This window comes from Echinops telfairi, unplaced genomic scaffold (assembly GCF_000313985.2).
Source record: "Echinops telfairi isolate 266 unplaced genomic scaffold, ASM31398v2 ScPeMD7_7469;HRSCAF=8507_0, whole genome shotgun sequence".
Taxonomy (NCBI): domain Eukaryota; kingdom Metazoa; phylum Chordata; class Mammalia; order Afrosoricida; family Tenrecidae; genus Echinops; species Echinops telfairi.
Genome location: NW_022111372.1, coordinates 16,329,923 through 16,348,343, shown reverse-complemented (window position 1 = coordinate 16,348,343; position 18,421 = coordinate 16,329,923). Strand labels below are relative to the sequence as shown.

The 18,421-nt window shown below is 39.9% G+C and overlaps 1 protein-coding gene across 1 annotated transcript in view; it reads right to left on the bottom strand.

Annotated features, from left to right (window-relative positions):
- The window catches only part of LOC101639677 (growth/differentiation factor 9-like), a 42,023-nt gene extending 24,940 nt beyond the window's left edge, over positions 1-17,083 (bottom strand). The window contains 1 exon segment of the mRNA XM_013007347.1: positions 16,997-17,083. Within this exon segment, the coding sequence (XP_012862801.1) occupies positions 16,997-17,083 (87 nt within the window).
- Positions 17,084-18,421: the final 1,338 nt, after the last annotated feature.

Sequence of the window (18,421 nt, the reverse complement as noted above, 5' to 3'; positions counted from 1 at the left end):
ATATCCAATACCTGTCCATTTTCACTCCTTAACTCCTAGATTATGGATCTTTATGTGTTCTGTTTCTTTTTCATTATGATTGTTTTTATGAATACCAATTGTCCTAGATTCACACTTTCTCATTCAAAGATCCAATTACTAACTAATGTTTACAGCTCTTTCTTCTCATTTTGGCTTGTGCCTCATCGGCAAATGAAGCTTTATTCCTGCAAGCTTCACTCCAACCACATCATGATGTCAACTCATTTTGAGAAGGCAACTCTTCCCCAGTCATATTTTGAATGCCTTTGACCTGGGGGGCTCATCTTCTGGCACTATCTCTATAGTGTTCTGCTTCTGCTCATCAGGTTTTCAGTAACTGGCAATATTTCTATGCTATCCATAGGGTTTTCAGTGGCTAATTTCTTTAAAGTGGAAAGCGCCCCCCTCCTTTTTTTGGTAGTCTTTGCACTCTGGTCTTAGTCTGGAAGCTCAGCTGTAATCTGTTCACTTTGGATAGCCCTGCAGGAATTTTAAATGCCAGTGACACAGTTTCCCACAAGACAGCAACATGCACGCCTCCACAATACGGCAGACTGAATGAAAAATGGACTTCCATGTAGATGTATAGATATTTTGCTATCTCAGACAGCATTAAATTTCAAGATAGATCTTGCAATGTTCTTTCAGTGATGAATCTGACACTTTTCCTCTTGACTTGTCATTCTCAGCATACTGAACCATATGGTGGTCAAACTCAACATTGCTAATATCAGACAATTTTAGATCTCTAGTGACTAGAAAATCAATTATTGTGTTCCATTTCTTCTTTGATGACATAATTTCCCTAGATTCATACTTTGTATATTCCAAGGTTTAATTATTAATGGATATATGCGACTCTTTCTTCTCATTTTGAGTTGTATTTAACAGGTAAATGAAGGCCCTACATTTTTTCTACATCCAGATAATTAAGGCTGACTCTACCTTAAGCAGGCAGTTCTCTTCCAGTAATATTTTGAGTGTGTTTCAAAATATTGAAAAGTGATCAACTTGTAGCACAACATCTGACAATATCTGTCTTATATTCATAACTCAACATGGCTAATCCCTCAGAAGTGGAGAGTTTATTCTGTCTTTGTAGCTTGTTCTTAGCCTGGAAGCTCCACTGAAACCTTTTCACCCATGGGTGATCCTGATGACATCTTAAATACTGGTGGCATAGCTTCTAGCATCACCGCAACATATAATTCAGCACAGTACAAAACACTGACAGTGGAGTGGTGAGCTAATCAACCTTCATAATGTCAGATAATACTGTAGTGGTTATGCATTAGGCTGCGATCCGCATGGTGGTTGCTTGAAACAGCTGCTTCGTGGGTAAAAGGACTGGGCTTTCTACTCCTCTAAACACTCACAGTATCAGAATCCCACCGGGGATCACTATGAGCTGGCATCGACTTGATGGCAATGAGTTTTTGTGTTTTGAATATCAGATAATAATAGGATAGAGCTCTCAGGCTCTTTTGAGGAAATAAGTTAGCTAATTCATGGAAGTTCTTTTAGATAATGACTGCTAATGAATATGTATTCAATAACAGAGTTATCATCATCATTTTTGTTGCTCGGTGACATTGGGTCTATTTCAACTCAAAAGAACACTATGTACAATTGAACAAAACACCGCATGGTCCTGCACCAGTCTCACCGTTCTTTCTGTTTCAGCCTATTGTTGCAGTCACTGTGTAAACCCATCTTGCTGAGGATCTCTCCTTTTATTTACCAAGCAGAGCATTCCTCTTGATGGATTCTTGATAGCATACTCCAAGTACACGAGACTAATGACTTACGACTGTATTACTTCCACACACACAAATAGATTCATTCTTCTGACATCCCAATTTAACATTAATGCCAACATCAGAATTCAAATTTATCAATTATTATTTTGTCTTCTTTATTCATTGTCCAACTTTTGCATGTGTAAGCAGTGGTTGAAAATCCCATGACTTGGGTCAGGCCATCTTAATCCTCAAAGTGACAAAAAGAATCGGTCAAAGATCAACCGTTTCAGAAGGTAGCAGATTCCTAAGATAAAGAACAAACGGTACTGAACTAAGAAGTACAAGCTGCACTGAAGGTATTGGTGCAAACCAAGGCTCCAGCAATGATGGAATACCAATTGAAATGTTCAATAATTGAAAATAGTGCTGCAAGTTCATGCGGGTAGGTAAGGTTTTGTGGCAACATAGCTAGCCCAGGATTCTCAGTGGTTTGGCAGTCAAGACCTAGAAAGGTCATATGATGAGACCAAACAAAGCGTGCTAGAATTGGAATGGGACACAATGGGATGGGACACAGTGCCCTTACTGAGATCATGGTCATGGTGACTTTTACTTAACTGAAAGTAAGTTTCTTGGGGGCCTGAACTCCTTGCAAGATAAGTGAACTGTGAGAAAGTTTGCTGGCCTTTTCCAGGTTTGGATCCTGTATATGACTTATTGACCTTCAGTTCTTTGGATTCAGCCAATCGTCTTCCATATTGCCTCCTGGTCCTCGTTGTCAGCAGCCTGTTATCTGATGGCATGTTCATTTACCGCAGCATTCCACAGACTGTCATCTTCCTGCCAACTGTGGATGCATCAGTCCCTGAAGCTAAGTGAGTCAGAAGAAGCCTCCAGCCTAACAACTGACCCATGGACTTGGAACCTGCCCACACCTAGACTTGCTCATACATACAATTGTGTGAGTAATTTTCTTGATATAAATTTTTTTCTATATATACATATGTAAGCTTTACTGCTTTTGCTTCTCTAGAAAACCCAGCATATGACAATGCCCTTTCATCTATGCCAAGACATTTAAAATTTAGCTGCCTGATCAACTGACAGAAAGAAATCCCTATGTATGTCCACCCAAAGAAAAGTGATCTAACAGAATGTGGAAATTATCAAACAATATCTTTATAATACAGGAAATTAAAATTATGCTGACTAAAATTCATAAAGTATAGCACCAGTACATGGACAGGTAACTGTCAGAAATCTTGGCTAAATTCAGCACAGGATGTAAAATGAAATATATCATCATTACAATTTTACTCAAGTATTTAAAATACATTTTCTATATTTTGTCTTGGATTGTCTAATATTTCAAGGCTTTGTGTACTTGACCCTTTAGCTAAAAAATAAAACTGGACTTGACTATGATTGTTTTACTAATTTGTAAAACAAATTTTATTACAAGCGAATTATGGCCCATATGAAAAGTCCAAAAATATTACTACAAAATCATAGGATCATTTATTAAACAAAAAATATAAAAACATGAAGCTGGTTTTTCTCAATATATTCTCTATCTAGGTCTATGCACTTCTTTTTTTTTTTTTTTTTTTTGGGTCTATGCACTTCTTAAGGCAGTTTTTCCATCTCTCAAACTGTTACAGCCTGTAAAACTTGTGGCATCATTAAGAAGCTAAATTCACATTCCTTTTCAATATTATTAAAGTTTGGGCAACAAAACGATGTCTGAAGAGACACAATGAAGGATATAGGGCCGATGTGCCTAAAGTTTCCCAGTGAAATTCTCATAGGACAGTTCTATCTACCCTCAAAGAATCAGCAATATATTGTCCTTGTTGGGGAAAAAAATCATCAGTCCAACATTTCTGGCCTTTTTCTCACCAATGAAGTTTATAACTTTCTTAAAATATCTTCAAGGTTCCAAAATCATCTTGTGTCTTTTCAGAAAATCTATCAAGACATTCCTTTGGAATCCCCTAAACAAATTTCCATAACCTTCTGAACTAACTAACTTGAATTTGACATACCAAATACCCTCAGAAGCCACTATTTGGATTGGATTTTGCTCTCTGGATTGTACTGATAAATCCAAGACTTGCCCTGCTTAGAGTTACTTCAATAAAATCATCCTTATTAGCTTTTATCATGCTTTCATGTTTATAAGACTGATGGAACATGAAATGTCAAAGGGATCAGGTATCAGACATTAAAGAACAAAAAATCATACCATGTGTGCCCACCTTCCCGATATGATTGCTGAAGACAAATGGGTACATAAGCAAAAGTGGAGAAGAAAGTTGATGGTGTACAGCTATCAAAAGATATAGTATTTGGGGTCTCAAAGGCTTGAAGGTAAACAAGTGGCTATCTAGCTCATAAGTAGCAAAACCCACATGGAAGAAGAACACCAGACTGTGTGATCATGAGGTGTTGAAGAGATGAGGTATCAGGCATCAAAGAACAAAAAATCAAATCATTATGAATGAGGGGGAGTGCAGATTGGGGACCCAAGACCAATCTGTAGGCAACTGGACATCCTTTACAAAAGGGTTGTGGGGAGGAGACCAGCCAGTCAGGGTTCAGTGTAGCAATGATGAAACATACAACTTTCTTCTAGTTCCTAAATGCTTCCTCCAACCCTTCCCCACTATCATGATCCGAATTCTACCTTAAAAATCTGGCTAGACCAGAGGACGTACACTGGTACAGATAGGAACTGGAAACACAGGGAGTCCAGGACAGATTATCCCTTAAGGACCAGTGGTGAGAGTGGCAATACTAGGAGGATGGAGAGAGGGTGGGGTGGAAAGGGTGAACCGATTACAGGGATCTACATATAACCTCCTCCCTGGGAGATTTATAACAGAAAAGTAGGTGAAGGGAGATGTCGGACAGTAAGATATGACAAAATAATAATAATAATTTATAAATTTTCAAGGGTTCATGATGGAGGGGGGAGTGGGGGGAGAGGGGGGAAAATGAGGAGCTGATACCAAGGGCTCAAGTAGAAAGCAAATGTCTTGAGAATGATGACGGCAACAAATGTACAAATGCGCTTGACACAATGGATGGGTGTATGGATTGTGAAGAGTTGTATGAGCCCCCAATAAAATAATTTTTAAAAATCATTTGATCCATTTAAAACCTTATTTTATTTCGGATAGCACTCCCACAAACTCACTGCAAAGCTTCAATGATATTGGAAAATGACCCCTTGAGTTTTGTTAAAATTTTTATATTAGCCTTGATATGCAATTATTTTTAATTTTCTAGACTTTCCTTTGTATATTTGTATCAACCAGAAAGTGAAGGAAGAATAAGATGATTAATATTTAATAACTATTTCACTTGCAGAACATTTTTCAAATCCCCAAAGGATTCACACACAAAAAATATTTGTTTCCTAATGTCAATTTCAGACAACATTCTTAAAACTACATGACTATGAAAATATTTAAAAATACGATTGAGGGAGCTGTTTGATGTCTATGAAATATACCTACAATATCAATTTTCATCAGAAAAAGAGAATAATTAATATTTAATTTTAAAGTAAATTATTTCTCTTAGGTCAGTGGGCAAGATTGTACCTCTTGCCTAGAAAGATAATTTTTTTTGGAATGTTAGCTTCCCTTTCTTAGATCTTTGCTATTTTATGCCATCAATAACAAAGTTAATTATAGATTCATAGTCTTGGAAATTCCATGGGAACAGTTCTATTCTGCATACAGGGTCTCTGTGAGTTGGAATAAACAGCAATGGGTTTAGTTCTTTAGGGTTTGGGAATTTTAGAGTGAAGCATATGAAACCAAGTAGCTACAACTAAAGAGGAAAACATTTTTAGGGAATATGGCCTTTTCCATTAGTTGCCTAATGTGGATTCCATGCCTATAACGAATGGTTTGAAGTCATCAACAGACATCCTCTTGTTTCAACTAATGAAAACTCACTCATAAAATCTTAGGATAGCAAACAAAATAGTTGATAAAATTCTTGATTCTATCAAAGAAATGACCAGGTAATCATCTTATGGGACATTGTCTTCTTGTTGCACCCTTATCTGTGTGAAAATAATTGTATAAACAGATATCTATGAGTTGACATTTAGCTGTTAGGCAAAAAACTATTTTGTTTTCTTTTTCTATTTTATTCTAATATGAATTCTCTATTAATAGGAACTTCAAAATGCTTTTCTAAATCCCTGTACAAGATTACAATTTATAAGAGTACCTGGAATTATGATCCTTATGGTAGTTACATAATCTGGTGTCAATTTGGGACATGAGAGGATTAATAGTGAAGGGGTGGAGTCTAGTCTGTCAATCGGGTCATAGCCAATGAGGCCTCTGTGTGGGTATGGCCTTCCCCTGAAGATTCTGGGAACATGTGGACTTCCTCCTTGGAGACCGGAGGGACTCTCTCTCACTACTCACTCCCTGGGAGACACATTCTCTGCTCACTCCCTGAGAGATGCTCTACTGACAAGACACATGGTGCTACACCCTGGGAGCTAGAGAAGCCACATGAATCTACCCTGATGCCACCAGGTCTCTGGAGCCTGAGCAGCCACATAGAGATCCCTGCCAGCACTGAGATGCTTACAACGCCACTGAATTCACAAGATTTCCAACCCACTGACCTGTGATCCTCCTGCATTCACCATCATTACATGTGTTTCATGAGTCTGAAGAGGACTTTCTAGATTGGTATCTGACATATGGGCTAATATTGGACTGATGGCCTTGATCTGGACTGGGCTGGGATGTTTTCTCAATATTCAGTTGCTCTTGTATATAAACCTCTTTTTATACACATATGAGTGTCTCTAGATTTGTTTCTCTAGTCTGCCCAGACTAACATAATAATAAAGAGGCGACAGTCTCAATTTTCTCTAAAAACCATGTCCTGAGTTCCCAAGCCACTTAAAGTCATTGGGTTAGAAGGTTATTGTAGTAAAATGTTTCCCAATTCTCTTAAAAGTTTACATGGTTTTGCTGTATATCTTGGTTGTATTCCATGTGCTTGCACGTATTTCCTCTTCTTTTTTAAATTCCAATTTTTCTAAAATAGAGAAAGAGCAGGCTTTGCTTGAGCATTTCCCGGACCCGCAGTGGTGTCCTCATTAGAAGGCATGCATTTGCTCACCTCAGATGTTGCACAGGTGGTCAGAACAGAGCTCTTGTGTTCAACACGTGTTTCTCTGCAGATCTCCTGTAACGTTCCTTTCATTTCACCTGCTTCCTTTTATTTCATCCATAATTTCTAATGAGGATTATATATAGCATGTGCAGTTGCCTTGAGTTTGGCTGCAGGCCAGCTGTTCAACATGTTTGAGCAAGTGTCACATTCTTCTAGGGAGAAACAGCCATTCAGTCTGATGTAAAGTTTATCGCATATTGATCTTTTCCTACTCAACATTTTAGCTTTAAAATTAAGGAACATATGGAAATTATGTCAGTTAGTGTCTACATAAGATACGTTTTGATAAAAGGTAGAAACAATTAATGCTGATGAGTTCGTGCTCAAAATACCATGTTTACTTGGCAGAGAGTAAAAAAATCACTAGGCAAGAATATTTTTGAAAAAAAATTTAAACAGAAGTCTTAATATGTTCTGCCTCAGTGAGACAATAAGGAAATTATATATAGAGAAATGTATGCATATACATATATGAATGAAACACTGCAAGGTCTATCTTGTAACATCCTCACAAGTGTTCCTATGTCTGAACCATTTATTATAGCCAATGTGTTAATCCATCTCATCAAGGACAGTCCTCATGTTTGCCACCCCTCTACTTTACCAAACATGATATACTTCTCCAGGGACTGGTCTTTCCTGACAATATGTCCAAAGTCTGTGAGATGAACTCTTGCCATCCTTGTCTTTAGGAGCACACTGGCCTTACTTTTTCCGATACAAATTGGTTTGCCTTGTTAGTGGTCTACGATCATTTCAAAATGCCACACTTCAAATACATCCATTCTTCTATGATCTCCTAATTGAATGGCCAACTTTCACGTGCATATGATGCAATAGAATACCATGGCTTGGGTCAGGCACACCTTAGTCCTGAAAGTAACATCTTTGCTCTCCATTACTCTAAAGAGCTCTTTTGCAGCAGAGTTACCCAAAGCAATGCATCATTTTATCTTTTTTTATTTATAAATCATTTTATTGGGGACTCATACAACTCTTATTACAATCCACACAACAATTGTATCAAGCACATTTATACATATGTTTCCAACATTATTTCCAAAACATTTTCTTTCTACTTAAGCCCTTAGTATCAGCTCCTCTTTTTTCCCCTCTTTCCTTGTATTAGTCTAGATATTTTAGAGAAACAAATCCACAGCAACTCATGTATAAGAGAGTTTTATGTAAAGAAAGTGTGCATCACAAAAATATCCCAACCCAATTCTGCCCAAGCCCATAAGTCCAACATTAACCCATTAAACTAACACCAGTCCACAAAGTCCTCCACCACACAAAACAGAGGCAATGATGCCGACTGCAGGAGGAAAGTTGAGTCAGTGAACGAATAAGCATCTCAGCACTAGCAGGGGTCTCCACAAGGCTGCTCCAGCACCCAGGCTGCATCAGGATAGGTCCATGTGGCTTCTCCTTGGGGATGTCTTGTAGCAAGTCAATCTTCAAGCTGAAGCAGGGAACTGCTAAAGCAGCTGCACCCTGGTGCAACCATCACAAAGCAAGAGACCCGAGAACTAGAAAGGCGAGGCTCACCACTCATTTATCCCTCTGCCTTTCAATTAGCCCCACATGTGATTATGGGCCAGGTTGGCACAATTAACTAACTCATTCCCCTTCCCTCCCACCCTCGTGAACCCTTGATAATTTAGAAATTATTTTTAATTTAATATTTTACACCATCTGCTGTCTCCCTTCACCCACATTTCTGTCGTTCACCCCCTGGTGGGGGGGGGGCATGTTAAATGTCCATCATTGTGATCAGTTCCGCCTTTCTTCCCCTTCTCTCCCCACCTTCCCCCTATCCTCATGGTATTGCTACTCCCATCACTATTTCTGAGGAGTTTATCTATCCTGGGTTCCACGTGTCAAAAGCTCTTATCTATACCAGTGTACATGCTCCGGTCTAGCCAGATTCGTAAGGTAGAACTTGGGTCATGATAGTTGGGGGAAGGGAAGCATTATAGAACTAGAAGAATGTTGTGAGTTTCATCAATGGTTTACTGCACCCTGGCTGACTCATCCCTTCCTTGTGACTCCTCCCTGAGGGGATGTCCAATAGTATACAGATGGATTTTGGGTCTCACTCTGACCCCTCTCATTCCCATCGATATGATTGATTGGGGATCTTCTGAATCCTGGTACCTGATCCCGTCGACACCTCATAAGCACATCGGCTGTGTGCTTCTTCCATGTGGGCTTGTTGCTTCCCTGCTAGATGGTCCCTTGTTTAACTCCAAGTCTTTAAAACATCAATCACTATATCCTATAATGGCTGGTCACCATCAGCTTTCTTCCTCACATTTGTGTATGCACCCATTTTGTCTTCAGCAATCGTGTTGGGAAGGTGAACAACACAGAATGTCAGGTTATTAGAACAAAGTGTTCTTGCATTGAGGGAGGACTTCAGCAGAGGCCCAAAGTCCATCTGCTACATTAATACTTAACATATAAATATGTGTCTATAGACCTATATCCCATTTTATCTTTTAACTGCTGATTTGATTCTAGATCCAAGTAAGGAAAAATCCTTGATAACTTCAACCATTTTTCCATTTTCAACTTTTGTGGAATTAGCCACTGAAAAACATATGTATAGCAGTGAAACATTATTGTGCCAAATACTGTGTCCAACATTGTGCCAGAAGATGAGCTACTCAGGTTGGAAGGAACCCAAAATAAAACTGATAAATAGGCATCTCCTCAAAGCAGAGACAGCCTTAATGGCATGGACAGAGTAAAGGTTTGGGGACCTCCATTTGCTGATAAAATAGGAATCACAATGAGAAGAACTGGCTGCAAAAAATCCATTAAAAATCAGAATATGGAATATATGAAGTATGAATCAAGAAAACATTAGAAATCACAGAAAATGAAGTGGAATACATAAAGATCAATATCCTAATACATTAGTGATCCAAAATGGATTGGATCACTAATATTGACCATTTTGAGTTGAACAATTAAATAGTTTACTCTGCTGAGAATACTAAATTCAAGAGGAAAACATCATGCTCATCTTCCAAAGTGTTCTAAGACCTATCTTGAATTATAATATTATCTGTGATAGGAGAATATCAATAAACCTATAAAGGAAACCAATTAATGTAACTATTACTCAAAGTTACATACCACCAATAAAGCTTTTGACACAGAAATTGAAGAATTATACCAACTTCCTCAGTTTGAGATTGATCAAACATATAATCCTGTTGATTGGTATTTGAAAGTCAACAACAAAGAGGAAAGAACAATAAGCAGTTGGAAATTTTTGCATTGGTGATAGAAATGAAACCAAAGATCACATTGTAGAATTTTATAAGAATAAAACCGTTTCATTGTCACCTAAACTGCGACTATGCACGTGGACCTAGTTAGACAAAATAAACAGGAATAAAACTGACTATATATGTGGGAAGAGATGATGGAGAAGCTCAAGGTCATCAGGCAAAACAAGGACACATGCTGACTGTGGAAATTGTTCATATATAAATCAGGTTAAAGCTGAAGAAAATTAAAACAAGCTCATAGCAGCCAAAGTGCCACCTTGAGTATATTCCACCTGAATTTAGAGCATATCTCAAGAGGAGGTTTGACACATTGAATTCTAATGATAGAATATCTGACATTCTTGATGTTATCCCACAAGAAACAACAAAGGCAAACCCAAGGAGGTACATGTCAATCCAACACAAATGGGAAAGGGCAAAAGGGAGAGGGAGAAAAGGGGGGTGAGAGTGAGATGATGGTATGGGGGGAGCAGGACACAGACTCACCCAGAGGAGAGTATTGGTTATGTCTTCACAGAATCGGGAGTGTGCCTACAGACCCCACCACAGTGCACCAAACCATGAGGACATCGTAGCCACGAGGAGGAACGCATGAAAAGATTGGGCTACAGGGCCAGCCCCAACCAAAGTCCCGCTCCAGAAGTACATGTGACAGAGAACAACACTAAACCTGCAGGTTGGGGTGAGGGGCCAGAATACCATGACCACAGGGAAGCAAACCAAGAAGGACAAAGAGAAAGGGACAGTAGGTCTAGACCCCATATCGGCACACCAAGCACGGAGGGTGACATCCATGCGTGGAGCCGCTAAGGCACAGAGGGGACTAACTGTAGGGCTGACAACAGTTCATGACATGTTGTGCCCTTCCTGGAGCATACTGAGACAGAGGACAACACTGGGGACACACAGCAAGAAGAAAATGAGGTATGACCACCCCCACCCCCACCCCCGCAGAGTGGCAAACCAAGAAGGGGACATAACAGATCAGTCACAGGAGCAAAGCAAAGCTACAAAGTCCCTAAAAAGCTTCCCAAATACACTGCAGGCTAGGAGGGGCATCTCCCCAAATTCCTCCAGGACCAGTGGGGACATAGTCATAAAGATCAGCGGACACACCTGGAATTATGCATGTTTTTTTCTTCTATTTTTCCTTTTCTATTTTTCTCAATCGTTTGTTTGGTCTATGCCACTGTTGGTATCCTACTTATGTAAGACAGGCATGGGATGCAAGCTCGAGGAGAAAGCAATGGGACCAACAGTCCCAAAGGGACTTGGGGAAGAAGGAGCTGGGGTAAGGGTGCGGTGCCTAAACAACGCCATAGATAGGGGAACAATTAGGGAATTAAAATCAATAATGAGGAGTATATAGAGATCCTGGGGGTACTTGCACAACATCAATCTAGCTGAGAGGAGCTACTATGAAGCAGAAGTAGAGCAAGCGTGATGGTGGGGCAGAAGGAAGGTAAAAGGAAACAGGAATGATTTAGGAAGCAAAGCTATGAATATTAGCATAGCTGTGTCTATATGTAATTACATTAATCCATAAAATAGAGGTATTGGTCTACGTACATATGCTTATATGGCAATACACTGAGGTAGAAAATGGACTTCCAGCCTCTGCTCATAGCCCCCTTCAACATAAGAACACTGTGTTCTAACAAACTGGCATTCTGTGATGCTCACTCTCCCAACAGGATCACTGAAGACAAAATGGGTGCATAAGCAAATGTGGTGATGAAAGCTGATGGTGCCAGGCTATTAAAAGATAAAGTGTCTGGGATCTCAAAAGCTTATAGCTAAACAAGTGGTCATCTAGCAGAGAAACAACAAGCCCACGTGGAAGAAGCACACCAGCCAATGCAATCATGAGGTGTCATTGGGAATGGGTAACAGGCTTCAGAAGACCCATAACAAACAAAGATATTGTTGAGAATGAGGGGGTTGGAACAGAGACCCAAAACCCATCTGTAGACAATGGGACATCTCCCCACAGAGGGATCACAGGGAAGGAATGAGTCAACCAAGGTGCAGTAGAGAACCGATGAAACACACAATATTACTCTGGTTCCTTGAGGCTTCCTCACCCACCCACCCCCAACCCCTACTATCATGACTCCAGTGCTGCCTCTCACTTAGAACTAGACCAGAGCATGTACCCAGGTACAGCTAAGAGATAAGAGCATAAGACACACGGAACCCAGGAACAGGAATGGGAGTAGTGATACCAGAAGGGATGGGGGCGGTGCTGGGGAGAAAGGAGGAACGGATCTTAATGATCTACACACAACCACACACACCCCTCCAGGGGAAAGAACAACGGAAACCATGGGGGAAGGAGACAGTGGTCGGTGTGGGCTATGAAAATAATCATAATCTATAATCTATCAAGAGTTCATGGGGGGCTGCAGGGGGAGAGGAGGTGATACCTAGGGCTCAATAGAAAGTAATTGTCTAAAAAAGAAGGATGGCAACATATGTACAAATATGCCTGATACAATTGATGTATGATTATAATAAGAATTGTAAGAGCCCTCAATAAAATGATCAAAAAGAAAAGGGTCACAAAGAGAAAAGAAGGAACAGACAGAAGTAGATGTCAAGAGAGATTCTGCAACTTGCTCTTGAGCGAGTCAGTAACACACATGGAAGAAATGATGAAATAAAAGAACTAAAAAGAAAATTTCAACGGGAAGCTTGAGAAGTCAAAATACAATAGTATAATGAAAGGTGCAAGATAATGTGGGAATTATTAATAATAACAGTATTATTAATATCACAGACAAGTGAAATTTTGCTGAAGATATTTCAACAACAGTTGCATCAGTACACCATCAGGGAGCTGCAAGAAATTCAAGCTGGCCTCATATAAGTCTATGAAATTTGCACAATGAATAAGGAAGGCCCCAGGAGAAGTGACACATTTGGGTATCGGTGGTGGTAAAAAATACTGAAAATACCGTGTACTGCCAGAAAAGTACATGTGCCACAAATTCACCTCTGAAGAAATATATCAGAATGCTCTTCAAAAGCAAATTGTGTCTGGATTCCATTGCACAGATTTTGGGTATGTTATTAGACGAGACCGAAATCTAAAATTCTTACTGTCATCGAGTCCATACTGAATCCCAGGGATCCGATAAATCAGGAGAGGGTTTCTGAGACTGTAACTATTTACAGGAGTAGAGAGCCTCAACTTTCTCCTGCAGAGCAGCTTACAACTGATGACCTTGTGTTTAGCAGTTTACAACTGATGACCTTATAGTTTACAACTGATCACCTTGTGCTTAGCAGCCCAATTCATAGCCACCGGGGCTCGCATCAGAAGAGAACAGTGTGTGGCAGTGAACGTCATTGTTTGTAACAGAGAGAGGGTCAGTTGTGTGTGTGTGGGGGGCGGGGAAGGCGAAGAACCTCAAGGAAATGGTTTGACATGGTGGCTGTAACAATAGGGAGGATGGCGCAAGACTGGAAAGTGTTTCGTTCTGTTGTCCAGAGGGTTGCTATGGGGCTGAACAAACTCAATGGTACATGACCAGAGCAACAACCAGGAATCAGTGGTCGTTCTGCTCTAGCTGAAAACACAGCTTGAGGGTCTGAGAGAATCTGGTGGTTTGAGATTCTCAGGTTTGTCCATTTAACTGGCCCATCTCGTAGAATTCTGACTTTGGCTTATGACAAGTGAAAGACCCCACAGGCTCACATTGTTAGCAGTTTATCCTTTGGGTGTGTTACTGTTGTTGTGACATTCCATTGAAGTGTTTTTGACTCACAGCAACCCTGTCACAACAGAACTCAAGCCCCTGGACATTTCCCGGCCCTGTGCTGCCCTCACAAAAGCTCTTACGTTGGAGCCCATTGATGCAGCCACTCTGTCCATCATCTGGTTGAAAGCCTTCCTCTTCTTCGCTGCCCTGCTACTTTATACACATGATGTATTTCTCCAGGGCCTACTCTCTCCTGACATCATGTGCAAAGTAAGTGCGATGAAGTTTCCCCATCCTTGCCTCTAAGAGCAGAATGGCTGTACTTCTTTTAAGACAGATCTGTACCTTCAACACTCTTCACCAGCACCGTAATTCAAATGCAACGATTCTTCTTCAGACTTTCTTATTCAATATGCAACTTTCCATATGCATATGGGGTGATTGAAAATACCATGGCTTTTAGCAGACACATCTAATCCTCAAAATAACATCCATGCTTATCAACACTTTAAAGAGGTGGTGACCAGAATAATACTTGATTCATATGACCTTTCCTTATGTGATATCTAATCATTCCAGATTCCAAGCACCTGTGGTTTCGGTCCATTTTGGAGGACAAGATCTGCTAACTAGGAGAATGGGATGAGATTGGCTTTCAACCTTAGTAGAGGGTATGAATCAGACCACACTCTCTGCTTAATGGTTATTTTAGTTACCATTTCTTTCGATGGCTGTAAGAAATTACATCCTACAGCTGGGGGTGGGGGGAGGGGGGGAGAGAAACCTGTTTTGGAGAAGCGTGGGGGGAAAACCCGCCTAACTAAAATTAGCAGACCAATGCCTACTAGAAACATCTTGCCAAAGGCTCCAGGTCATTTATGTACAAATAAGATACAGTCTAGGAGTGAAGAATAGACTCTTACATTTGAATGAAATTTGATTGCACCATGTAACTCCCACCAAATGACCTTTCCCTACACGGGTCTGGTAAGTAGGTGAGGAAAGATCCTGAGAGGATTCACCTGTGAGTGACTGTGAAAAGGCTTCCCAGCAACAACATCCTGCTGCATATACAATAAGGCTGCTGGGGAGCAGGGGGTGTGAGCTCATAACTGGAAAGAGCCTTGGATGTAGTGTGTCCTCTGGCCTAGCATCTGGCTTACCCTGCTTGAACTTTGGACTGTGGGCTGAGCTGAAGCTACCACCGAGTGAGACATTTCTTCAAAATTTTGTGAGTACTGTGGGACACTGCAGTGATTCACAGAACCAAGCGACATGGGTAAATATACTCAAGAGAGAAGTCAAGGAAGACGGAGTAGATAATCACATTGTAAGAATTGGCTATTGGGGACTTTTTTCAATATCTAACTTCCTGGGATTAGTTTTGGTATTAATATTTATAAATTATTACCAGAGCCTATATCCTAATTTCAATGTATCAATTCATATTCTATGTCTTCCTTATTCTATGTCTAACTTTCACATGCATAGGAAGTAACTGAAAATACCATGATTTGTGTCAGGTACACCTTAGTCCTCAAAGTAACATCCTTACTTTGTAACACTTGACAGAAGTCTCGCACAGCAGATTCCCCAAAGCAAGAAGTCATTTGATCTCATCACTGCGGCTTCCATGAGCACTGATTGTCGATCTAAACAAGAAGGAATCCTTGACAACTTCACTCTTCTTTCCACTTATCAGGATGTTACTTACTGGTCCAATTGTGAAGATGTTGATCTTCTTTACATTGAGTTATAATCCACACTGAAAGCTGCAATTCTCGATCTTCATCAGCAAGTGCTTCAAGTTCTGCTCACTTCCAGCACGAAAGGTGTGTCATCTGCATACCTGAGGTTGTTAATAAGCCTTCTCTCAATCCTGATGCCATATTCTTCTTCATATGATCCAGCTTCGTTGGGTACTTACTCGGCAGACAGACTGAACAGCATACAGTATGGTGTTGCACAACCGTAATACACAACTCTCCTGATTTTACAAAACACAGCATTCCTTGGTTCTGTTCACACGATTGACTCTTGACCCATGTACTAGTTCTGCGTGAGCACAATTAAATGTTCTGGAATTTCCACTCTTCTCAAATATTCTGGAATTTCTATTCTTCCCATTCTTCTCACAGTTTGTGATGATCCACACAGCCAAGTGTCTTGCCAGAGCCAAGGAAACATTAGGAACATCTGTGTTAGACAGGGTTCTCTAAAGAAACAAAACCAGAACGCTAATAATTGTGTATATATTTATACAGATAGATAGATATATAACATAAGAAATAAACAGTTAATTATAAAGCAGTAAAAATGGCTCAGTGCAATTCACTCCCATGAGACAGCTGTGAGATACTGGCAGTCCTTCAAGTCTTGAGGGCCACTAGATAGTCCTCTGTAGAACAATTCAGGCTATCTGGGCACAGGCAGCAAACAGCAAGGCAGGTCACCACAGTCAGCCAGATGACAGAGTCTGATGACAGTCCCCAGTTCAAGAGATGTACATTCCAGTAGTGTGGCAAAGAAGGTCTTGAAGGAACCTCAAATTACAGCGACACAGTCCACAGGTTAGGTGTCCCACAGGTCGTGTAGCTTGCAAATTGAGGCGGCACAGAACAAACAAAGCAGCCGCACACTGGTTCGATGATCAAAGAGCGAGAGACAAGAAAAGCCAGGCTCAGGGAGCCATTTCTCTCTCCACCCATCAGTTAATCCCACATGTGTTCATTGGCCAGTTTGGCACAATACATGTTAACTATCTCAGCATCTTTCTGGCATTCTCTGCTTTCAGCCAAAATTCATCTGATGTCAGCAATGATACCCCTTGTTCCATATCTTCTTCCGAATCCTGCCTGAACCTCTGACAGCTCCCAGTCAATGTACTGCTGCAGCCATTGTTGGATGATCTTCAACAAAACGTTATTTTTATGTGATACTAATGACAGCGTACTTTACACAACACCGAGCACAACGTTTTCGTAACATTTAATTAAAACATATCTGGTACCAAAATTATAAAGCTTTTGGAGCCGACGAAGATGTCGATGAACTCGTCGCATTTTACTTGTACAAATGCGTGCCAATCGTCACGCATTTTAGCGGCAAAATGCCTGAATCATGGCACATGTTTTGGCCGATTGTGCGTTTGAGGTTAAGTGGTCGTTGGCATTCAGTGCATTTTACAGTAATTTTCAATCTAGTGAAGTTTTAGTGTTGATATTTTTAGTATATGTTGAAAAAAACTGTAGTTTTTATGTCAAAGGTGTAATACTCATAAAAAACATTATGTTTATTATATATTTCCCCTTTTTTAAAACGTAACGAATTTGTTACATTCGTATTTTGAATCAAAGGGGACAAAAATTACCGCAGCATGGGCTGTGATTTGTTTCATGGAAAATGGCGAACTATGACCTAGATGGAAGCAGTACAGACCCAGACAAAGAACCTGATGCGAATATGGATGGAATTTGTAAATAAAATGTGCTTTATATTTCAATGCTTTTATTTTACAATGTAAAATTTTAATTATATTGCTATTCAAACTATTTTGATAACAGTATTTAATTTTTCCAATGACAGGAAGTGAATATACACCCCCTGTGAATGAGCATCGCGGAAGCTCTTCTTCCTGAAGGAAAAAGGAATAGATCAACAAAAAGAGGCAGACCTTCTACTTGCTTTACTGATGCTGAGTTGGCTAACAAAAAGAGAAGAGGTCCTGGAAGAGATACCCGTTTGGATGGTCTTCACCATTACCCTCAGGTCACAAACTGAGGAAGATGCAAAAATGTAAATTGCAAGAGTGCACCAGTATTTTTCTGCAGCAAATGCAAAGTTCATCTTTGTAACACACACACACACACACACACACACACACACACACACACAAATTGTTTTGTTCAATTCCACACCAAAATTATAAACAAATAAGTTTTGTATTATATTTTATAAATAAAATGTTTTCAGTTTGTTGTTTTATTTAATAATAAAATAAGATGAAAAATAATATAGAAATGAAGGTGCATTTTTCATTCTTGCAATATAAATCCATGCACGAATATGTCAATTTGGTTACATTTAAAAAACATGCGGATGATCTCTACAGGACCAGTGGTGTGAGTGGCGATACTGGGAGGGTAGAGGGAGAGTGGGTAGGAAAGAGGGAACCGATTACAAGGAACTCTATATGACCTCCTCCCTGGGGGATGGACAACAGAAAAGTGGGTGAAGGGAGATGTCGGACATGGCAAGATATGACAGAAGAATAATTTATAAATTATTTGCCTTAAATACTCTTATAATTAAAAGGAAGTTTCAAGGTCTTTTTGTCCATCCACTTTGGTCTTTTCTTTCTTCACTGTCTTTTTTTTTTAAATCATTTTATACAACTCTTATCACAATCCATACATACATCAATTGTGTAAAGCGC